The 24,957-nt window shown below is 42.3% G+C and overlaps 1 protein-coding gene across 21 annotated transcripts in view; it reads left to right on the top strand.

Annotated features, from left to right (window-relative positions):
* Positions 1-24,957, top strand: part of Rbms3 (RNA binding motif single stranded interacting protein 3) — a 775,988-nt gene that overhangs the window by 320,934 nt on the left and 430,097 nt on the right. For all 21 annotated transcript variants that reach the window (XM_040740056.1, XM_040740054.1, XM_040740066.1 and 18 more), the window contains one exon: positions 7,214-7,272. In XM_040740056.1, coding sequence (XP_040595990.1) covers positions 7,214-7,272 — 59 coding nt within the window. The remainder of the gene's footprint in view (positions 1-7,213; positions 7,273-24,957) is intronic.

Genomic DNA, 24,957 nt, shown 5'->3' with positions numbered 1-24,957 from the left:
AGATCCTTTGTTTAGCCTTTTTCTGTTGTAGTGTCAACATAGATTCCCTTCTTGAGGCCCAAGAGTGCTGCACAGTGGGACTCACACCCCTGTGGGAGCGCAGGGGCATGGTGTACTGTCAATGAGAGTGTTGTCAGCAGGATTCTCCTATTGACCAGGTCCATGTTGCATGCTCTGCGGACAGCAATCCCGTCTATAGGTGTCCAATTTTTCCCAAGTCCTGAGGGCTGGGAATGGGAAGTGTTCTGGTTTGGCTCATCTTTGGAGCAGTGATTGTTTTGTTTTGTTTTGTTTTTGACACAGGGCTTCTCTGTATAGCCTTTTGAGCCTATCCCAACAACTCACTCTGTAGACCAGGGTGGTCTTGAACTCACAAAGATCTGCTTGCCTCTGTCTCATGGTGCTGGGATTAAAGGCATGCTCCACCACTGCCTGTCTGGAGCAGTGGGTCTTAAGAAGACATCACCAAGATAAGACTCTCCAGGGACCTTGTAAAAACTGTAAATGCTGCAGTTCTACTAAGGCAGGGTTTCTTCACAGGTCCAGCCAATTAGTGCTATGAAGTTCCCCATGGTGTTGGGGTAGGCATTAAAGTTTGAGGACAAGTTTGTTATAGTTATTGAGAGCTGACATTATTTGACGTGCAGAATTGTGGTACTGGAATGGTACATACTCTAAGGTGATGGTCCTACTAGTAGCATGGAAATAATTGTTTGACTGTAACCTAATTTCCTGGAAAATAAATGTAACTTACATGTGTTTCTTTATGTGTAAGATATATAAAATCAGCCCAGTGAGATGGATTGGTGGGTGAAGGTACTTGCTGCCAGACCCAAGGACTTCGGTTTGATCCCTCGGGCCCTCACTAAGAAAGGAGATTCCGTTATGCTGTCCTCTGAGCTCTTTATGCAAGCCGTGGTGCACACATGCAAGCATACACACACACATACACAGACACATGTATGCATACGTAAATATAATATAAATTTAAAAATGACATTTCTGATTATCAAAATATTACCCATTTTCAAATACTTTCTTCTCCAAGAATTTTGCTTCAGTTTCTCCTTCTAGATGTTCTGTTTCTCATGGGGTATGTTCAAAGGAGGAGTACTGTTCAGAGTCCCCTGAGCTCCCTTCCCTTTCCCAAAGCCAACAGCCCCAGGGGCAGCAGAGTTTACTGTGTTGGTGTTATTGTTGACATAGTGAAATACTGCACTAAATGGATAGACAAAGATGTGTTTCTTCCCAGTTTTGGATGCTGCCTGCAGTGTTGTTTCTAAATTGTCTCTCTTGGTTTGTAGACAGCTGTATGGTTGCCGGTACCATCTCATGTCCTTCCTCTGCCTACCTACATGGCTTCTACTTTACCTTAATAATCTTTGAAAGGCACTTTCTTCCAACATGACTTTCTGTGAGTCTGGGGATGAAAATACAGATAGGTTCATTTTGAGGGAATTCTCCATTCTATAATGATTATGTCTGCCCTTGGCCATTCATTTGTGGCTCAAACTAGCTAATTGTTTGAAATAAGCATTTTAAATAACTTGGACATTTTTAAAATTTATTTTAGGTATATGTATGTGTATCTGTATTAGGCATTTGTACCATATGCATGTAGGAGCTCACAGAGGCCAGAAGAAGGCACCATAAGTTCTGGAACTGGAGTTACAGGCCATTATGAGATACCTTGTGGCTTCTGGGAACCAAACACAGGTCCTCGGTCTAGAGCAGCAAACCCTCTAAACCATTTAGCCAAGTCTGCAGCTCCCCAAATAAAAAAAACTTTTTTGGATGTGCCTCTGAAATATGGCTGGTGTGTGTTCATCATGTGCTGGTCCATGCCACATTCCAAGAGGGTCCCTCCACCTACAAACACATTCCATTAGTGCCCCTAAATGCCAAAGAGAAAGTGAATGAGCCACCCAAGAAGCAGGGAAAAATCACATTTGCTAAATGGATAGTGTTTCATCCATTAAATGAATGTGATACCTTCTTTGTGTCTGGTATCCATACAGAAGGCATGTGAAAAATGAGTTAGCTGGGAGTTAATTGACTGCGGAGACTCTATCTTTAGTCTCTGCCTGTATTTTTTTGAATTAATATACACAGTGGGCGATGTGGTGAAGGATTCAAAAATAAATTCTCTGTAGAAATATCCTACCAATTTGATGTCTTAATAATGTATGAAGTGCAAACCCATAATAGTAGTTATTTTCGCTTCAACTTTGGCAAATAAAAGAATCCTTTAGTTTAAATTTGGCTTGTGTATGTCAATGAAGAAGTGTGTCAACAAATATAGTTTGATGTAGAGGCAATGTAAGACAAATGCCAGAGAAGAACTGGGTAGTCTCTTTACAAATTAAATGTAAATTGTGTATTGAGAAGCTAGCATAAAAGGAGTTTAAGAAGACAATAGCCAAAATGAATTTTATTTTGAAGTGTGTATGTGTGTGTGTGTGTGTCTGTCTGTCTGTCTGTCTGTGGTTATGTGCATATGAGTACAGGTGCCTTAACAGGTCAGAGGTGTAGGTTCTCTGTGAATCTAAAGTTACAGGAGGTTGTGAGTTGCCCAGCCTAGGTACTGAAAACGGGCTTGAGTTCCCTGAAAGAGTAGTAAATACATACATATAACTATTGATCCATCCATCCCCACCTGCTACTCTTTTAAAGAGGACTCAGAACATAAGGAAAATGGTGTCTGAAACATGCCTGGACTGGGGACTGTATGGCTTGCATGGTGTAGTTGGTGAACATGTACATACAGCGTAGAGAGGTGCATATTGGTTTCAGACAGTGTCCAGCCAGGGCTGCTAGGTGACCATCTATACTGACTGGGGAAGGCCTCCAAGGAAAGGAGTGCAATATAAGCCTCTCTTTCTCCATTTATTTATTCCCACCAAGAATTTCAACCCTCTGCAGAAGTCGGCTGTGGACAGCATTTTATCTCCTCTTGCTGTAGGAAATGAAGGGATAGAAAAGGGAATTGGATTTGTCTGAAAGCTCCTGGAGCCAGCAGGCTCATGGGACCCTCTCAGCTGTCCATTTCTAGGCATTATTTAGTGACACAGTAACATTTCTAGGATCAGGTTTTGTCTTCCACTCATGGGTAGCAGAGCTGAAGAAAATCTTTACAAAGACTTAAGTCTTGATCTAACTTTAAGAAGAAGAGGAGGTAACATAATATATGTTAAGAATTAGCCTGAGCTCAAAGCATGTAAAAATACATAGGAGTGGGGGTGGGGGTAGTCTGGGCCTTTAAAAGAATGTCATGAACTAATGATATAGCTTACCGTAGAGTGCTTGCCCACGCTGTATAAGACAGCCTTGTGCTCCTTTCTCAATGCAGACAAAAAAGAAGAAACTAAAACTAGCCTTAACTTTGTTACTTATAGCCATTGTTGACACTGTGGATCATGGTGAATACCATGCAGAACATACCTGTTTCTCATCGTGAGCAATCACATGTGAACTGTGGCCAGCAGCCATTAAATACCAACTCTGTTGTTTCAAAGCGAACTTCTCAACCTAACTGTTAAAACTGTTAGCTTGTCTCTCAGACCAGGAATGAAATTCCTGAAGCTCTGGTGTGTGTGTGTGTGTGTGTGTGTGTATGCTTGCATGTGTATGTGCATGTGGTTCATGTGTATGGGTGTGTGAGCACACGCTTTCATGCTCCTTGGAAGTGCTCAATTCTGCTGTTTCTGGCTTTTGTTGAACTAGAAAGCTCAGCCTGTGTTGCACTAGAGTGCGTGGCCAAGAACAAGTAAGGTTTGCATTTTTTTTATTGAGGGCATGAAAATTAAAGAGGGGAGAGAGACAGAAAGACAGAGAGACAGAGAAATAGAGAGAGTGAGACACACAGAGAGACATAGAGAGGTTTATATCATAATTTCTGGGAAATAAAGTTTTCCCTTTTATCTGCTTCACAAATTAATCACTAGTGCTTTCTGCAGAAATGCATTTGCTGTCTTATTTTTACTGCAAAGCAATTCTGTATTTTTTTATATATAGCGTTGATAGAGGCAGAATCATCTGAGTGGTGACAACATAGTGGGGCAGCGTGGGACGTAGTCTGAGTGCTAGCGTTAGAGATGATTCATGTGAGACACACCTGTTTCTAATTGTGTCTTCATTTTAATTTTGAAGGTATTTCTGTCAGAAGAGTATTGTAGGACTACCTTTAAAAGGGGGACTAGAGAGGTGGCTGATCTTAAGGAGGACCTGGGTTCAGTTCCAGCACCCATTCAGGGGCTCACAGCCACCTGTAAATCCCGTTCCAGGGGCTCTGATGCCCTCTTCTGACCTCCATGGGGACCATGCAAACACATGGAGCACAGGCATACATGCAGGCTAAGCATTCATACAATAAAAATAAATAAAGATGCAAAATTGAAAAGGGAGGAGGAGAGAATGCAGATGGTATTTAAAAATTCTTTAAAAAGTAGAAACCAATTGAGAATAAATTTTGTCTTGAGGACTCTGAACCTGTTGTGTGTTAGTTTTAAAATGTTTTGAGCTGTTTTTTTTCCTGTCTCTATTCTAATCTCTTGCATACTGTTTTACTGGTACTTTTTAGCAAAATTAACTTTTTTGTCTCCTTTTTTTTGAATTAGCAAAGGCATTTTCTTTTTATTTTTTATTATTTATTTTTAAGTTTAAATTTAGATTAGAAACAAGGTTGCTTCACAAGTCAGTTCCAGGTCCCTCTCCCTTTCCCTCCTCCTGTGCCCTACCCCCAGCCCCCCCTATTGTCCCCTCATTTCCCTAGGGAGGATGAGGCCCTCCATGGGGGTGTCCATAGTCTGTCAACCAAGAGTTCAGGGTGAGAGTGCATCTCTCATTGTTGCATGGGAGTCCAAAGTCCATGTGTATACTTGGGATGAATACTGATATACTGTCCAAGGCTCAATAGATTCCCTAGGCCTCCTCACTGACACCCACATTCAGGGGGTCTTGATCAGTCCCATGCTGGATTCCCAGGCATCAGCCTGGGATTCAGGAGTTAACCCTTGTCAGATCTCCTTTTACTCCTCTTCCGCTCTTCCTCTTTTTCTCACCATGACATTTTTTTTCAAGCACCTGTTTGCCTGAACGTCCCATACCTATTGAATATCTGTCTGGATAACTGATATGACATGTGTGACTTTCTCCTCTGAAAACAGCATTTGAGCATGATAAGATTTTAATGGTCATTCTCTGTGGGGTTCTCTGCAAACACCAGGACTGGAAGAGTAATAATCCCAATGAGACAAGAAGAAAGTTCAGCATGGTTCAGTAGCCAGTGTTGGTTCAAACCCCAGTCTGACACTGGACTAAGCAGCCATGTTTAAGTACAGTGCAATTGGGACAAAAGTTTCCTGGTGTGTCACAACCTCGTGTGCACAATGAGACATAATTACATCAAAACTCTTCTCAGGGTACATGTTACTCTCCAGGAAGATGGGTTTTAAAGATAGGCTACATGTGTTATATTAAGGGCCCAGGGGGAGAATCTGATGTGAGTTCAGTAATACAAACAGTGTACAGATCACCTGGGCTGTTGGCTACCTCCAGTCATGGTTGTAGGAACTTGGGGGAGCCCCTAGACAAACAGATAATGTGAAGGTCACCTAGCCAATTAATTATCTCCTGTTCTGCTTGTGGGTGATATGGCCTGGCTTTAGAGAGAGCACAAAGATCACCGAGATGAGTGATTGTCAGCGTGTGGGTCACGACCCCTATGGGAGTGAGTCAAATGACCCTTTCACTTGGGTTGCCTGAGACCATTGGAAAAGACAGAATTTCGCATTAGAATTCATAACAGGAGCAAAATTGCAGTTGTAAAATAGCAGTGAAAATAATTTTATGGTTGGGGTCACCATACCATGAAGAACTGTGTTAAAGGATCACAGCGTTAGGAAGGTTGAGGACCACAAATCTAGGCTATTTGGGTGGAGAACAGGTTATACGTCTTTTGAAAAGACCACACCGCTTGTTTAACCTTCCTGGTTCCCCTGTTGCTCTGTGTGAGTGTAAGGACATTTGCGCCCCCCAACACCTTCACGAGCTAGAAAACTTGAGAGTGAAATTGAGCGTGAACAGAATATGTATGTGAACTGTTGCATTGGACAGCAGTGCTTGGGAAAGCAAGGCAAGAGAATGTTTAGTTCTGGGCTGGCCTGAAAACACAGTGGATGGAAACAAATATGATCAACATATATGAAGAAGTGTATCTAAAAAATTAAAAACTAAAAAAAATGAAGGTTTATATATAGTGGTGGGAGGATGGTGGCAGCATTCACAGGAGAGAGATCTTCCAATTTCCTGCTTGGCTAAGATGTCTTGAATTTAGGATTCTCCTGCCCGTACTTGGCATGACAGGCATGCATTGCCACATCTAATTTTTATGCCGTTCTGGAGATCAAATCAAGGGCTTTGTGTTGCCAGACAAGGACATTCATGGACCCCCATCCTCAGCTCTGTTAGCCACATTTCTTTCTTTTGTTTTTTGTTTTGTTTTTCTTTTTTGAGACAGGTTTTCTCTGTGTAGACAAGGCTGGCCTTGAACTCACAGAGATCCACATATGCCAGGCTGACCTTGAATTCCCTGTCCCTCTGTGGGCAAGAATGACCATGAACTCTTAATCCTCCTGCCTCCACCTCTCACCTGCTGATATTGCAGACGTGAAACAACATATCTGGTTAATGGGTTTCTGGAGATGGCATCCAGGACACTGTTCATGCAAATGTTCTCCCAACTGAACTATATATCCAGCCTGCAACTTCTTAATTTCACAGAAGATGTGGTGCCTGAGGGGAGTTGAACTCAAGTGTTCAAGATGACATCAGAGGTCTGAATGAGAATGGGGCACAAATCCCAGCCTGGTGGATAAGTCCTTACTTTATTCTGTTGGTCCATAGGCAACACTAAACATTGGTTCCCTCTTTTGAATACCTATGCTAGCCTCATGGGCATTTTCATGACGGCACAACCAAGAGCTTACCTACAGAACAAGAGTCTCATGTTATCAAGAATAGTTGGTATAAGATCGCCCTGGTATGATAATGGAGCTCCCCTTTCCAAATATGTACCCCTGCTCAGCAGTGTGCCCCAAAGTTCATGAAGGTCCTGTAAGCTTCTTCACTGGGTGTCAATAACAGAGCTTTGTTCTCTCTCTCTCTCTCTCTCTCTCTCTCTCTCTCTCTCTCTCTCTCTCTCTCTCTCTCTCAGGTATGGAAAAATTGTATCCACGAAGGCAATTCTTGACAAGAATACGAATCAATGCAAAGGTAGGTGTGAACTCATCCTACTCCGAGCTCTTGTCTGTGCCCTCCAGTTGATGGTGCCTCCACTACAGAGGTCCGGCTGCACAGTGAGCGTGGCATGCGAGGTTGTCAGTGCTTTGATGGGTTGTATTTCTGGTAATGTTGCTCCTTAATTTTTTTCATTAACAAACAAAATGAAAATCACAAATCAGAACAAGTATCAAATTGCTTCAACAGAACACTGATTTACCTTCTAACAACTTTGGGTTGGTCTGATTTGAATGATACTATCAGTGATACAAATTGGTTTCCTATGTAAAGATGAGGTATGCTGGGGAAAATGGTCCCAGGCAAATCATGCTTTAATTTCTCTGTTTTTCAGAGCTCTAGCAAGATTTGTTGACCAGAAATGAATTTAATGATGGACCAATTGTATCTGTGCTTTTAGCTATAAATATCCATAAGATTTAAGGATATTATTAAGCCGAGCCTTTCCTCTCTTCTCCCTGCTGGAAATACTTCAGAAATCATCGGACAATGGCTGACGCTTGTGTCTGAAGGTTACATTAAATCATTTGCATAATCTGTATGATCACTGCTACATCAGTTGGTTCTGACTGGGAAATTAGAATGCTTCCTGTCACATATATTATTTCTTGCCCTTCATCCAGTATTCATTGTAATGCTGAAATCAAGCACGGTGTATAAACCAAACAGATTATGTGCAAGTTTTGGCAAATGGCATTCATGTACTCTTGAATGTACCCTGCACTTCTGGGTAATGGTAGCCAGGTTCATTTCAATAGCTTTTCAAAAAAATATTGCTCATCTGTGATCAGTTCATGAGTACGTACAGGACAACACCAGCCTCTAAGTTCTGTCCCTGAATAGTTCAACTTGTAGTTGAAAACAAGCTAATCCTAAATGAGCAAGCATGGAAGCCTACCTGTAATCCCAGCACCTGGAAGGGGGATCCTCTGAGCAAGCATGAAGAACCACCATGCCTCGGGCTAGCTGCAGCTGTGAGCTCTGGGCTCAGCTATACATCCTGCTTCAGTAAACACAGGGCACAGCAACTGAGGGAGACAGCCAAGACACACACCTCTGGAGTCCACATGCATTCACGCAGACACACACACACACACACACACACACACATGTGCACACATGAGTGTGAAAGAGTGGAAAGTAGATCCCAGGACCAGAAGTAACATTCCTTCCTTGAGAATGGAAGTTATAAAGGCAAGCAGGAAAGGAATTCTGGAAAAGCCAGATGCTCAGGAGAAGATTTTCAGACTTAGAATTGTATACACCCTTGGACCTGTTATGTAAGGTCATAACATGGAATCTTGATATACCAGCAAGGAGCACAGAGCTCAGGAGATGTAAAAATTCTATATGTTGGATCTTAGTAATTAAAAGCACCTAATGCTTTTTTAGAGGACCTGAATTCAATTCCCAGCATCAACATGGTGTCTTAAAACTGTAACTCCAGTGCCAGGGTATCTGGATGCCTTCTTCTGGCCTCCATGGGCATTGCACACATACAGTACACATACATACATATATATACACACACACACATATACATACAAGCATGTAAAATACTCAAATCATAAAATAGAAAGAAAATTTTAAAATAAAACAAAGTAAAATTGCATCCTGGAAACAACATAGGCATCATTGTTATTATTATTAGTTGTTGGGGCAATTATTCTGTAAATTCTATATGTATTTCAGAAAAATTGTTTTAGAAAAATGGGTGGAACTCAATTACTGGTTAAGAAGCAGACATTATCTATCTATCTATCTATCTATCATCTATCTATAAATTTGTTATCAATCTATAATTCAAGTGGAGGAAATGAAGAAGTCACCACCCTGGTACCTAATTACTATTGGTGGGGGTTACTGTTCTTATTACCATCCATGGGGTTACTGTGAGATTTTTCAGAAGTGCTTATCAATAGATAGGATTAGGGAGAACAATTATTGAAAATTGCTGATAATTGCTAGCAATGGCCAAAGAAAGTGGAGGAGGGGTCTGGAGGATACAGGAGCTGGCCAAGGTACATGAACTTGATTAACCAGGAACGGACAGGAATGTAGAGGATTATTAGAGTCCTCCAAAAGGAAAACAAGAGAAAGCCAGAAAAAGACCTAATTGTAGCAAGCCTTTCTCTGTCTGGCCAACCAGCTCCCAAATAAACACAGGGAATCTTCTTGTTAATTATAGAAACTTAACCGATAGCTTAGGCTTGTTTTGGACTAGCTCTTATAACTTGTCTACCCATTTTTTAATCTATGTCCTTTTCCATGGCTCGGTTTCCTTTACTTTGGAATGCCCGTGCTTCTTGCTCTGGCATCTCCTCCCTTCTTCTACCCAATTTCCCATGTACCTGAAAATCCTGTCTAGCTATTGGCTGGCCATTCAGCCTTTTACTAAACCAATCAGAACAACACATCTTCGCAGTGTACAAAAAAAATCATTCCACAAAACCTGATAAAGTTTTGTGGAGAAATAATGAGATTAATATTAGAGGTTCATGACCCATGATAGAGAACGGGGCTTTCTTGTATGATGTGGTAATAGAAACATGTAAGTGGGAGACTAAATATAGGTGGGAGGAAGACTCTTCTCACAGATCCTGTGGTAGGAGAGGTGTGGGAGAAAAATCAAAAGAAGTAGCACCTCAAACTCAAGGCCTCAGTTAAGAGCACCTGATGCTCCTGCAGAGAGAACCTGGGTTTTTATTTTCTTTCTCAGCACCCAATTTTTGGGCTATGCACAACAGCCTGTAACTACAGCTCCAGGGGATCTGATGTCCTCTTCTTCCCTCTGTGTGAACACTTGCACACATATGCACACACACAGAGGTACATGCACACACACACATACACACACACATGTATAAACATAAACAAGAAGAAATCTGAAAACTTCAAACTTGAAAGGGCTATAAGAGAGAGAGTATCCACAGGACACGTTTGGCAGTCTCGAGGAACATGAAAAAGACAGTAATTTCCAGAGACAGTTTATATGCACTTACATAGCAGATGTAGCATGCAGGTCATCCACGGCTGGTTCATGTAAATGCGTCCATCCATCCCGCTTAGTGCTGTCTTCAATTAGCCAAGGCCTTTTTTACAAAAGTCCCCATGGAAAGAGAAGTAAAGGACGTAGTAGCTTTGATATTATTATCAAAACATATGACACTCAAAACATTTTCTCAAATGCTTTATTCAAATCTGTCTTCACAAGTCTGATCATTCTTCCTCTGTATTAACAAAAATACAGACAATATGGAAACTCCAGTTTCCGAGGCACATAAAACTGTTATAGAGCTATTAAGATGGAGATCGTGAGGACTGCAATGTCAAACTGTGGGAGATGTTTATGATTTGAAGGTGAATCAATATAAGAAAACTATAAAATAATGCATGTGCTGTATATGGAGAGGTGTCAACACTTGGAGGCTGTGGCTATGACTCAGGTGGAGTCTGACTGCTGGGGCATAGTTGCCTCTCAGCAGACCAGCTGTGTGGCGTAGACTCAATCACACGACCTCACTGAACCCTGCGTGTGGAAAGGTAATGATGACAGGGTTCTCTCCTGCATAGGGTGCTGTGACGGCAGACACACACAGAGAAAAGACTCCACAGTGCTTCATACGCCTTCACATAGAAGTCTAACACCGTCTTTTATTTTACTTATCCATGTGAGTGCTGTAAGTGTGTGTGTGTGTGTGTGTGTGTGTGTGCGCGCGCGCGTGCACGCCCGGAGGTGTTCATATGCTTGATTGTTCTCCATCTTATTATTGATTCAGGACTCTCACCAAGCCTCTGGGTCACTGGTTAGCCAGACTGCTGGCTAGCAAGCTCCAGGGACTCTCCTGTCTCTGCCTCTCCTGAGCTGAGACTACAGGCATGATGACTTTTACACAGGTTCTGGGAATCTCAGCTCAGCTCCTCTTGTCTGTACGGCAATCACTGTACCTACTGATCATCTTCCCTGACCAGGAGGCTTGCAATAGTTTTTGTTTGTTGCACGTGTATTTATGTGTTACATGTATATGCATGTTTGCATGTATATGGACACATGTATATGCATACACATGTCAACATGTGTGTGCATGTTTAACGAGGCCCAAAGTTGATGCCAGGGATTGTCCTTAATTGCAGTCTACTTTATTCACTAAGAGGAGGTGCTCCATTGAACACACAGCTAGTCTATCTAGTTAATTTTCTCTGAGGATACGTTGTCTCCTCTTTCCTACTGCTGGAACTACAGGTGGGTCATCACTCCTGCCTGTGGGCTCTCAGGATTTGCACTCAGGTCCTTACATTTGGATAGTGAGTTCTTTACCCACCAAGCCCAAGGCTAGCATAATTAAGGAAAACAAATATAATTGTGTTAGTGCAGGAGCACAGCTAATATTACTAGTTTAACATTTCTTTAAATCTACTTTATGGTATTTTTCAAGAAAGAGTAAATTCAGCTCCCAGAACAATTCAGTTGATTTCAATTTTATTTCCATGTCATTTTACATATGTGTACCTGTGTCTGGGAAGAGTGTTTGTTCACCACATGCTTGCAGTGCCCACCGGTACCAGAAGAGGGCATTGGGTCCTCTGGGAATGGAGTTACAGAGGTTTGCAAGTTTCCATGTGGGTGGTGAAAATGGAATCCATAGTCCAGACCATTGAGCTAGTTTGAATTTTGGTTGTTTGGTGACACCTCAGAAACTTGTGGCTACACGTTATTTTGTTTTGTCAAATGACTTCAGGTGACTTTGAAGATATTACCATTTGTTGCCTTGAACAATAAGCAGAAGTGGAGTTCTCCACAGCCACTTCCTTAAGACAAGAGATGGGAGTGTGGGGGGTGTCTGGGTTTCAGTTTTAAGCTGTTAGGATCATGGAGGCTGTCATTAGAGGACACAGACCGGGTTTAATCTTCACTGAGACACTTCCTTTCTGGTCATTTACAACCTCCCTCTAGCTGGAGGTTAGGCAATCCAAACAGACGTCTCAGAAGACATGGACTTACTTATTTTTGGTTTTTAAAGATGTAGTCAGTATTCCACAAATACACAGGCTGAATGTCCTCATTGTTTGGAGGACTGAAAGCGTGCATCTCCTGTTCTCCTCCACAAGGCCAACGGGCCTCAGTTGGCCTCCGTGCACTAGCCCACAGGCTTGACTCTTCCTTAGTCTCTAGAAGAGGTTTTTGTTCTTTTAGGTGATTATTCTCTTTAGCATCCCACCTGCTTCCTGGTGGTAGTCAGGTTGGAGCAAACATATATTGTTCTTCAAGAAGGACAATCCAGAACTCTGTAAGTATCTCCCCGATTTTAGGCTTCTTTCTTATGTGGATTCTGAAAGAGTTTCCACTCCGTGTAATGACTGGAAATTGCTGAACAAAGCAAGCCATGGCTCCAGATGGGGGGTAATCACGAACAGACCACAGCCCATTCAGACAATCAGACACGAGGACGCAGAGGCATTGTTCATGTCTGGAGATTTGTTCTGCTCTGTCTTGCGTTTGGCCTTTTTATTTTTCTTCATTTATTCTTTCTACATTTTAAAATATTGTGTTCTTCCCCGTGAGTTTTTCTCCTGGGCCCAGTATATTTGCTAATTAAAAAGTTTTCAAGGAAAATTCGATGAGCGTCGCTATTCACCACGAGGTAGTGGCTGGCACTGTCTACACCTCTCCCTGTGTTTTCCTGCCCCTTACTCCCTTCCATTTTTTTCTGGCAGACATTGTGTTTAGAGCCTTGGAAATGAGTAACGGATCTTCCATGAGAATCTCCAGGCCTCACTGCCATGCGCACAACAGTATTAGAGTGTGCTTGCCACTGGGAGTAGAAAATACTTCCTGGCCACAGAACAACTGAGCTATATTTGTGGAAGCTTTTGCTGCCTTGGACATTTCATTGGATCCTTAAGAATCCCAGTTGAGGGACTGATGTTAAGTTGACTCAGTCAGTTACCAGAACCAGGGGCTCATGCCGAGGACCCCAGTCTGATTCCCAGTACTAAATGGTAGCTCACAACTGCCTGTAATTCCAATTCCAGGGGATCCAGCATCCTCATTTGGCCTCTGTGGCACTGCATACATGGAATGCAAACATGTACATGCAGGTTAAGTACCCACATATACATAAAAAGTTTAGAAATCACAGTGGAAGATAGTGTCCAAAAGTTGTGAAATGATCCAGAAGAGATACCGTTGATTCCTTGTGAGCAAATATCAGACAGCTATCTTGCGGAGAGGATGTGCTCCTACCCACCACACGACTTCATGTGAGAGCAGAGAGCCATCTGGACTGTGTGAGAATGAGGGGTGTGGCTTTGCTAGTGGATCCATGAAGCAGTTTGTGGCCGTGTTTGTGTACACACCTTTATACACGTGTTCTCACCTCATGCATATGCATGTGGAAGCCAGAGGCAGCCTTTGGGTATCTCCCTCTGTCACTGAATGTGGACCTTTGGTCTTCTAGATTGGCTGGCCACCAAGCACCAGGGATTCTTCAGTCTCTGCCTCACCCAGAGCTGGAATTATGGAGTCCCCTGCCATACCTGTATTCTGTTCGCTGGAGTGTTAAGGATCTGGGCGTATGTTTTCATGTTTGTGTAGGAAATGTTTTATCTCCTGAGCCATCTCACCACCCCGTTGTTCATATATTTATTTTATTTTTGAGACAGAGTCTTACCATGCAGCCCAGCATGACCCACAGTGCACCCAGATCTGCCTCTGCCTCCCAAGTGCTGAGATTAAAAGATGTGTCACTATCCCTGGCTTCCCAGGTGTGTGTGTATATATATATATATTTTTTAAAGTCTTTTTAGGTGACTCGATATGCAGTCATACTCTTGTTGAGTTTAGAATTAGCCAATTTACTTTTCGTTTCCGTCATAGGTGCTAATGGGGCTTGTTTATGTAGCACACAGGGGAGCTGCAGCATCTTGTGCTAAGTCCCATGAACCTGAAGGGGGGGTGTGGCTTAGTTTGTATGCTAGGTACAGTCAGGAGAGAATTGGAGGTAGCCTCTGCATCTGAACGGGCCCCAGGAACACTGACATGCACAGAGCAGGGGTACTCCTTTGTGTGCATGTGAGACTACTCAATTCAGGCACATATCACAGCTACCCTGAGGTCCTCCACCAAAACAGCTCAAGCAGAGGGGGGGCGGCCAACAGCGTGCTGTGGGGAGTTTTTCTCAAGTGCCTTTTATTTTCTGAAATCAGCACGAGCAGAAATAAATGTTCTGTGAAATTTATGAGTCTGAGGAATTGCATTTTGAGAGGACTAGGCACCTCCACCAGGTGGGCTCACAGTCTACTGAGCAGGAAGCTCATGAAAGAAAATGGTCTGAAAAGCACACTTATTCAATTTTCAAATAATGGGATTAGATTGCAAAAAAATAAATTAAGAAAGGCCAAACAGTTTTGCTTTAGACAAATACCTTTCTCTGTGTGGTAGCAGATGTGTGATATTTCCTCAGAACTTCTCTTGTGGCTCTCTTGTCTACTCTGACATTAATCTCACAATTTATCACAGCTAGTATGCATGTGTAACAGGTTGGCTTCACTGGGCATTGATGTCAGCTTTGGTTTTCCAAAAGGTTAGTTCATGTAGGGACGTTGGTGTCCCCAGTCAGACCATCACGTCTCCTCTGCTCTGCATTGTTCTGTGGGTTTTGTTTGCATAGACATGTCCAACCTTTGGATATTTCAAGACTGTGTTGTTATCTACAAAGTCCACACACAAGACTCACGCAAACAAGGTGCCAAAAACTGACAGTGTTTTAAGTAGGTTTATAATTTTGTGCTGGATCACATTCACATATATCCTGGGGTCACACAGCCTGTAGGCCATGGAATGGACACACCTATATGGAGTCTCCAACATAGTAATAATGCTTTGATAATTATTCAGCCAAACAACCAAACACCATTCTCCTGCCCAAAGACATCCTCATGGATTTTCTATTTCCAGTACCAGACACTAAACATTATAATTATAATTATTCTTGTTATTATTATTAATTTGATGTTAACTTGAGAACTTCCTGAAATATGCAAGTGAGATATGTTTTAATGTTTTTGGGGAGATACATGCTTGCTCCATTGTTTGTATTGACTGCTACATACATATTAGGCAAAAGTAATAAAAATAACTATAAACATTAAGTCTAACAAGCAGCATTGGTGTTTTAGACATAAATTTGTATGTGACAGAATTTAATACTATTTCCCACTTCCCAGTGCTTTTGTACGTGAAAAGATTAGCCAATTTTTAACAATTATGGTGGAATATTAAATAGCTTAAAAGCAGGATGACAAAATTACTTCATTTGTTTGTTTTTGAGACAGGGTTTCTCTGTGTAACAGTCCTTGTTATTCTGGAACTTGCTTTGTAGACCAGGCTGGTCAAAGGTGTGTCCCACCATGCTCAACGAGTTATGTTATCTTTAATCATAATCATAAAATGACTTTTACGAGTCCATTAGTTTTTTAAAAACTTCTTGTATATATGTGTGTGGGTCTAAGCAGGTCTACATACATACCTTTGTGCTGCATTCAGCTCATAATAACCTCCAGCGTGGTGTGAGACTTCTTATTCCTGGGGTGCTGAGTCCACAAGGCAGTTCCGGGAGCTTACTTTAATTCCAGGACCTTATTTTCCCACATAGATAATCTGATGTCACATCAATGGAAACCCCAAATGTCTTCGGACATAAACTCCACAGTCCCATGTCAAGGGTGCCAAAGGCATACTGACAAATGTGTTTCACCAAACTAATCTTGGAAAGTAGTCACTTATAACTCAGAGAATTTATTTATTGCTTTGAGACTATCCTTTTTTTCCAATTTGAGCATCCATCTTTATTCATACATAATCTTGTAAATATATGAGATATTCCAGATATGAATCTGCTCTTAAAATAATAAGCAAAATCTGACCCTGTGTGGAGCACAGATACAGTGCACATGTGCCTGTAAATTTAGTACAGTATGTCAGCATGGGGGCTGGAGCAATGTCTCAGTGGCTGTGGTGCTCAATGCTCTTGCTGATGATCAAGGTTTGGCTCCCAGCACCAACATAGAGGCTCATAAGTGCTAGTGACTCCAGCTTTCTACAGGACCTTATGACCTCTTATGGCCCCCATGGCATCCTGCACACATGTAGTGCATCATATATACATTAAGACACACACATATTCATACAGTAAATAAACAATATTTTAAAATTTTAAAACAGTTCAGAATTCAGTACCATGCAAATAAGAAAAATTCCAAATATAAAGAGGGATGCTTTCAAATATAAAGAGGGGTTATAGTTTCATGGTACAGTGCTTTGATGGCACAAACAAGGAACTAGATACCATCCCCAGCAATGGGGGAAATTAAAAAAAAAAAGATACACTCCCAAGACTTTTCAGTTGACATCTACACCAAGGAACTAAGTAAGTAATAATATTAAATTTTCTTGGCTAAGTCATTTAATATTTCTGAAGATCTTCTTCCTCAACTGACAAATGAGCCTGTTCATATGACAAAACAAAATCGAAACCCTCATGGAATCACCGTGTGTTAAGTGGTGGGTTCAGTCTTGGTGTTCTGCTTGTGGGAACTGTGCCACAGACATAGGTAATGGTGAAGTTCTGAGCTGTGTTAAGTGCAGAAGCCATGGACGTCCAAGCTTTGCTAATAGCAAAAAGAGAAATTCTTAAAGGATGTTTCTTTCCTATGTTGTGCGGTTGGCTGTGTGATCCCATGGCCTGTCTGCTTGATGCCTGTGAGGAAAAGCACATTCCCTTGCCATGGCAGGTGGTGGAATTCATTCTGATTGAGTTGGATAGGCCCTGGAAAGAAAATATTTCTTTGTTCACCCCCTGTGATCCTGGTCACTCTGCAGCATTGTTTTCCAAGTTCAAAGGCACAAAGAGAAAAAAGCCTTAAGATTTTTGCTTTGTTGCTGTGTCTGTCCATGGTGAAGCAGAGAGCCAGAGAACATTTAGGATAGGCGCCAGAATCAGCTGGCCTGCTGTTTGCGTACATACATTAACTTATCTGTTAGTCCCCTTGCTACTGAGTCAGTTGTTTTCCTTCCATTTAGTTTAGATATAAGAACTCTGCAGTATGAATGAGAAAAATTCATGTACACAGCAAAACGGACAAAAATAGAAACCTGTAAAATTGTAAACAGACAATGAAGCATGAATGTGTCATTTGTCATCATTTAACGAGTGGCTATTAGCCAGCTGGACCATTTCTTTATCCACAAAATATTGTGGATAAAATGCTTGTGGACTCTGTGCACAGGACCATTACAAACATCCGTGTGCTTTTCACATGTGTGGGGGAAGAAGAGAAAACTGCAACCCTTATTCAGCTTCTAATTCTGCAAGGGAAGAACCAATCCATTTTATTTTGTTGTTTATTGATTTATTCTGCATTTTTGTCATCATGGTGGATGTGTGTATTGTGTATGTGCATGTGTGCGTGCATGTGTATGTACCTGTGTATGTGTATACATGGGTGTGTCTGTGTGCATGCCTGAGTGTATGTGCATGTCTGTGTGCATGTACACAGGCCCAAGGATGAGTCCGTGTATCTTTCCCTTATTCTTCTCTTTGTTGCCTTGTGACAGTGTCTCTCACTGACCTTGGAGCTAGGCTGGAAGCAGCAAGCACCAATGATCCTTCTGCCTCTGCCTTCTATAGAGCTGGGGTTGCAGAAACAAGCCTCTCCCAGCATTTTACATGGGTGCTGGCGATTAAAACCCAGGTTGTAATGTTTGAACAGCATGTGCTCTTATGCACTGAGCCTTCTCCCTGCACTCCCAATCCAGTTTGTTTGAATTGATAAGCACCCAAAAAGATCTGCTACTCATCCTGCCTGACTGGGAAGGCAGTATAGTCCCCGAAGATGCCGAAGAAGCTTCTCTGTGGTGTCGTCAGTGAGACACTGATCCTCAATAATCAACAAATACCCAGAGCTGCCAACCACAGCTGTGCACACTTTGAGACGTTGCCCTGTATAGGGGAAATCCAGAGCCCAGAGCAGAAGATTTCTGGGACGCCACAGGCAGAGAAGACAGTGAGACTGTGAAAATCAGCCTCAACCAAGATGTAAAGAGTGAAATCAAATGGCAGAATCTGCTGCCAGTTCCCAAGACACCTTGGACAGCATGCTTTCAGGAGTTCTTTTGATGAAGTAGATTGAAAAAAATTTAACTGATGAGATAAAATATGGAGGACATCCCCACCAAGCCGTGTAAACAGTGTGACTGAGGTGGTTGGAGAGATGGCTCAGTGGTTATGTGATGTACAGTCCATGCAAAGGACCCAAGTTGAGTTTACACAACCTGTATCTGGCAACGCATAAGAGCCTAAAACACCAGCTCCAGGGGATTTAGATCATCTTCTGTCGTTTATGAGCTAGGACCTACTCACACATGATACATAAGACACGCGCACACACACACACACACACTAAATAAATAAATAAACAAATAAATAAATAATCTTAAAAAATAATATGACTTAAACATTTTCAAAGACTCCCATGAGATCAGAAGGTCCAAGATCAGAAAATCTCTAATTTTGTATTTGTTATATATGGAAATTCTGAGAAGCATTGTATTCTTTCACAGGGACATTATATCTAAAAGGCTTTAACAGGAGGAAACCTGGTCAGTCTAAGGTGTTTCCCACTTTCCTTCTTTCTCCCAGAGTTCTACCCTTTTTGTTTCGTTTTGTGATTCTGGGGATTGCACCTAGAACCTATCTTCCGTGGCAAAGCATTTTCCCACTCAGCTACACTCCCATCCCATCCCCTCTTGTTTTTCTAAATAAATTAAATTTACATGAAGCAGAATATAAATATACATACAGGTACAACTCATTTGAGATTATATCTCTTAAAATTAATACATGTAGCTTCACTTGAGTTTGTCATGGTGTCACTTTGTAGATTACAAGCAGAAGATAGCTGTATTTTTATTCTAAGAGACGTCTTATTATATTTATTTCAATATTTGCCTTTAAGTTTCTACTTTAGCTTAATGAATCGTAATTCTCAAAAAAGAATTCCAGGCAAAAAAAATCCTTATACTTCTTCCTGATGGGGCTTCTGCTGTGCAGTGTACCCCAGAGAAGTCCTGAGGAGGTTTGCATGCGTTAGCTTACTGTTAGCCCCCTCATGTACTTCTTTTGGGAGAAGTGATATAAGGCAGCAATAATGAGTTTGTATTGCATGTGTGGTAACTACATAGAAGCTTGCTTCTGGGACTGGAGAGATGGCTCAGCATTCAAGAGTACTGGCTGCTCTGTAGAGGAGCTGAGTTCAGATCCCAGTGCCCATATAGGGCAATTGTGGGTGTCCCACAATTGCCTGCAACTCGAGTGCCAAGAGAGCCAATGTCTTCTGCTGGCCTGCACTCACACCTCCATCGAGAAGAACCTCGCTGAAGCATGGGCGATGGGATGTGTGATGTATGTGTGAAATGTGTGAAACTCAAACTTCCCACCCTGTGTCCGGTTTACTTGCCATCTGTTATTCCCATTCGTGTGAATAGTCAATGCCTCTTAAGGCACATCTTCACGGGACTTCCAGTCCTCGTAATCTCTCCTTTCCCCGTGACCTTTAAAGGTTTCTGTTTAAAGCCAAGGCTTTGACTGTGTTTCTTTTTGGTGGAAACTTTCAAAAATCACATAAAATGTATCTGTCCAGATGTGGCTCCAGCTTATGAGTGACCTTCTGCAGACAGTGACAAGCAAGCATTCTGGGTGAATTGGTAAACATATGTGATACACGGAAAAACTAAGGGACGGTCTTACATCTTGGCAAGTTTTGTGGTACTTCCACCAGCCCATGTCTTTTGAAACCTCGAGGATGAACTCCAGCTGCACAATTTTCTACCAGCTGTTTTATCCCGATTTGCTCCTTCATTATCTAAGGTATAGGAGACAGAGTTTCCAGACTGCCATCCATCAGTGGGAACAGCCAGCCACCCCAGCATTAAATATGTGAAATAGGTGGCACCATCAAGGATCTGGGATTAAAGTAAAGAGTTGGGGAAAAGATAGGAGGAGGGAGAGGAAGATGCATTGTACCTGTTCAGTGGGAAGCAGGAAAGAAGGGGGAAGAGGAGGAAGAGGAGAGGAGCAGGATGATGAGGAGGAAGGAGGGGAGAAGATCAAGGGGAAGAAAAGAAGGAGGAAAGGAAGAGCATGGGGAAGAGAGTCAAGAGGAGGAGGAAAATGAAAAAAAGGAAGAGGAGGAAGAAAAGAAAGAGAAGTGAATTTTCATGGCATGGGTCAGGAATGGAATCCTCATTTGGTTTTCTCAGGGGAGAAGCCCAGCTTCAACATGTGAGTGCAGCATTAATTTATAACGTGAGAGACGTTGGCTACAGAGGCAAAGGACATCCTGAAATCAACATGCTGTGTAACTTGATCTCCATGGAGGCTGCCATCCATAACACTCTAACACTGTCCCAGAGAGCAAGCGTGTGTGGCTGAGGAATACCATTTGGCTGTACCACTAGTGTTTCTTTAAAACCAGCCAGCTTAGCTCCCTTGTGTATCACTGAAGGCCAGTTGTATGCAATTTCCTGGTGAGTTCTGAAGGAACACTTGTTCCCCCTACATATGGCGCAGGCAGATAAAAGATCAAAGAAAGGACACCATCCAGGCCTAGCTTAGTGAACCAATGGGTTTACTGACGTTACTTACAGGAGAATAGATGACTCAAGGGCTTGTGTGTCACCCCAAGCCCCAGACCAGCATGGGTGATGACTCACTAAATCTCCATTCATAGTGCTCCCTGCACAATTTGTAGGCAGTTCCACCAAAGCATTCCCTGTGCCCAGTAGTTCACAGCATATGTAAGCCTGGAGCTGGTCTTTGTTAGAATTAACTTTCCAACCTCTCCAAGCTTTGTAAGTGTCCTTGGTTTCCTGACTTCCAGGAGACATCCCCAGGGGGTCAGAAGGGGTCTTCTAGTTGGAAGGAAATAGCTGTGTATTACCTGTGCACCTGCAACTTCTCATGGGTGTCAAATGCCTCAAGAAAGCTTAAATCCCCTTTTATATGATAGGAAGCACAGCCAGAGACGTTGAGCAATATGTCAAACTTCTATGGTAGAAGTGCAAGTTTATGTCTGCCTAACTCACAAAGATAGATCTCTGTTGTTCAACGCTTTCCTTCGGTTCCCAAATAATCCTCATGAGTAAGACTAAGAGCAGAGATCCCACAGCAGTGATCCTGCTGTGTGTTACCAATGACAGACAGACTCAGCACAGCATTTTGAGTTTATATAAAGGCAGGCAGTTTGAAGGAAACATGGCGTAGTTCCAACCCACCTACGTCCATGGTAGCCTAAGCAGAGTCGGTTGGGCTTTCAGATCCTGCTTGTTACCTAATACTGATGTTAAACATGTGGAAACTGTGCCTTCAAAGCTTAGGATTATTTGGAAAATAGTTTGGCCACATTTTGCTCTTACAGCATTTTGGGCTTCTTCTGTTATTAATGCATGCCCAGGTTTCCACCGGTGACAACTTTAATGTAAGCAGTAGTTTAATACATTGTAAGTGGAGAAAATATCCATGAAATGGTGGGTGGAGTGAGTCCAAGTGTGGCTGGTGCTCTCTCTTGGTTTGAGTCCGAGAAGGAGGCAGGGCTCCCTTTCAGTGCCTGATCCTCTCGGTGCTTTTCCATCTTTCTCCATTCTTGTTGGCTTACCTCCCAAGTTAGGTCAGTGGGGAAAAGGTTAGGACATTAAAGAGCCCATTATATACCAATTATTTACCCAAACTCCCTTCTTTCCTTTAAATATCTTCCACTTAGTGTCCAGAGTGCTTGAGGGTCAGTATCTTCTTGGTGGGTGAACCCAGGAATCCAATGGAGAGATAGGATTTCAGTTTGGACTTTGAATGTAGGATGATGCTCAGTCCAAAGTCATGTTCTTAAAGCAAAATAGTCAAGTATCTGCTGAAGTCTGTTTTACTTCTGCACTCTGTTTTTTCTCAAGCCTCTTCCCCCATCCACACAGGTCCCCACCATCTACAGATGCACTCTACTTTCTGAGCTGAAAGCTGCCTTGTGACTCCTGCCTCCTGGACTTCAAGTGGGCCTCCAGACATTATTCCTTGTCTTTCAACAGCAAAATCCAAGCCTGTATTTACTTCCATGTTCTCATTCTAGAATACTCTGCCAGCATTTGAGTCTGAATTCTTGTAACATTTACATTCTAGCTACATTTCCTTTTCCATTGACCCCCACAGTTAGTAAACCTTTGGTCATGGCATCACATTTCCACCGTTCCTCTTATAACTAGATCCTGTCAGGGCCACTATAGAAGATTATGCCTCTTTCCCTAAATCACCCCCTACATGAAGTCTAATTTTGCCTGTGGACCTTTGAAGAGCAAGGCAGCCATGTATTCTTTGTGAGAAGAACTAAACCTTCTCAGGTGTTGTGGGATGTATTTTATCCTTGGTCTCATCAAACTGAAGATTGGTGTGTACATGTGTGAGTATGAGTGTGTATGTGCATGTGAGTGAGTGTGTGTGTGTGGTTCATGCTTACTCATATGCATGCAACTTCCAGAGCAGGACTAGAGTTATCTTCTTTAACTACTCTCCACTGTAGTTTTCAAAGCAGGGTCTCTCACTGAATCTAAAGCTCGCTCTTTTAATTGGACTGCCTAGACAGCGCGCTCATGAGATCTGACTGTCTCTGCCCCACTGTGCTAGGATTGCATGGACGTACACATCCATGCCACATATAGCCTTACCAACCTTTTATATGTGTGGTAGGGATTTGAACTCAGTTCTTGTACACCAAGCATTCTTACTGGTCCATCTCCTTAGGCCTAAACACAGTTTTCAGCAGTAAGTTTGAAAAACTTCTGCAGTGGAAATGATTTTATGCAATGTGTCTCAGCTTCTCTCTTCTTCCAGGCCAACCATAAGCTTGTATACTGCCAGGGATTTTGTTTAGACAGTGAAAGGGATGGGACAGCTTTCTCATTTGGACTTCACTGAAGAGCTAAGGGGTTACTTGAAGCTCTGTCTGTGAATGGTTTCACTCAAGCTTCAGTCTCCAAACAGTATGTAGTAGCTTGCGTTCAGAAGTCCAAGCTCCCATGAGCTCACAGCACACATGGGACACAGAGCCTGTGACCTTCTAACCCACCCTAGAAGCACAAATTCCATCACTGAGTTTAGAGAGGAAATGCTTCCCTTGCTGGCCAGGAACTGCACTGATGTTTTGCCCAGGTCACAAGTATGTCTGAGCTGTTCCAGCCAGTAGTGGAAAAAATGACCCCCTGGGTAATGTGTGCGTCACTAAGGCTTGCTGCTATCCTTGGGCCAGGTCACTGTGAGTGCATGTTTGTGACTGGGAACCACAGAGCATGAGCCCAAATAGAGTGGAGTCTACTGACATCTGGGATAAGATAATAGGTCTGTAGAAGTTAATTGAAAAAGGAAAACCAATAAGAGGCTTGGAATATATTTTCCCATCGTGTTTTTATGCATTAATTTTTAGGTTGGCAAATGGAAATTGTATACATTGGGCCTGGAGAGATGTCTTAGCTGACAAAATGCTTGCTGTGCAAGCATGGAGACTTTATCCCCAGAACCTAAGCAAAAAAGCCAGTGACACCTGCTTGCAATTCCAGTGCTAGAGAGAGGGATACTGGCATGCTGATGAGGCTGGCTGCCAGCCGAATCATCAAGTTCAAGGCCAATAAGAGATGCTGTATCAAAAACAAAAACAATTGATGGTACCTGAAAAATGACTTAGGAGGTTGATCTCTGGACTCTCCATGTATGCATACATATATATGCAACATATAAATGTTCATACATATGTACACATACAGCTATAGATTAACATAATTTTTATGGTACTGTGGTTTGAATCCAAGGATATCATTCATACCAGACAAGAGTTCTACCCTTAGCTATATCTTCAGCCCACACACAAGTTTTGCAATATATGAGCTTTATTGGACGCCAAATCAACCTGATTAACATATGCAAACTGTTGCAAGATATTTGCTTACATTGTGTAAAGATATGCCACTAATAGCTGATTGGTTTAATAAAAAGATAAACAGCCAATATCTAGGAAGGAGGCATGGGTGGGACTTCTGGACAGAGAGAGCTCTAGGAAGAAGAAAAGGGGAGTCTCCAGCCAGACACAGAGGAGGCAGGACATGCAGGAGGACAGGTAAAAGCCAGGAACCACAATGCAAGACATAGATGAAGAGATGGGTCAATTTAAGTTATAAGAGCTAGTTAGGAACAAGCCTAAGCTATAGGATGAGCTTTTATTTATTTATTATAATTAATAATAAGTCTGTGTGTCTTTATTTGGGAGATGGCTGGTGAGACACAGAAAGACTCATTACAAATGATGAACAATGTGGGCATTGAATATCCAAACATAGGGCCTGAAAAAGCTAAGAAAATTTCTGGTCAAGGAGCCAGACATGGATCATAGTCCTGCAGTGTCTCAGGCAGGCCAGTGTTAGGCATACATTGCCTGCAGGCTGGATCCAGCTGCCAGCACCATGTGTCTGTGCCATGAGCTAAGCTGAGTCATGCAGCAGCTGACGTAGCAGTTTAAGATTTGTCTTACCTGGCAGTGGTGACACACGCCTTTATTCCCAGCACTTTGGAG

Source organism: Mesocricetus auratus, unplaced genomic scaffold, assembly GCF_017639785.1.
Source record: "Mesocricetus auratus isolate SY011 unplaced genomic scaffold, BCM_Maur_2.0 Super-Scaffold_100691, whole genome shotgun sequence".
Classification (NCBI taxonomy): domain Eukaryota; kingdom Metazoa; phylum Chordata; class Mammalia; order Rodentia; family Cricetidae; genus Mesocricetus; species Mesocricetus auratus.
Note: the sequence above shows the minus strand (reverse complement) of the source record. Positions and strands in the feature narration are given on the sequence as shown.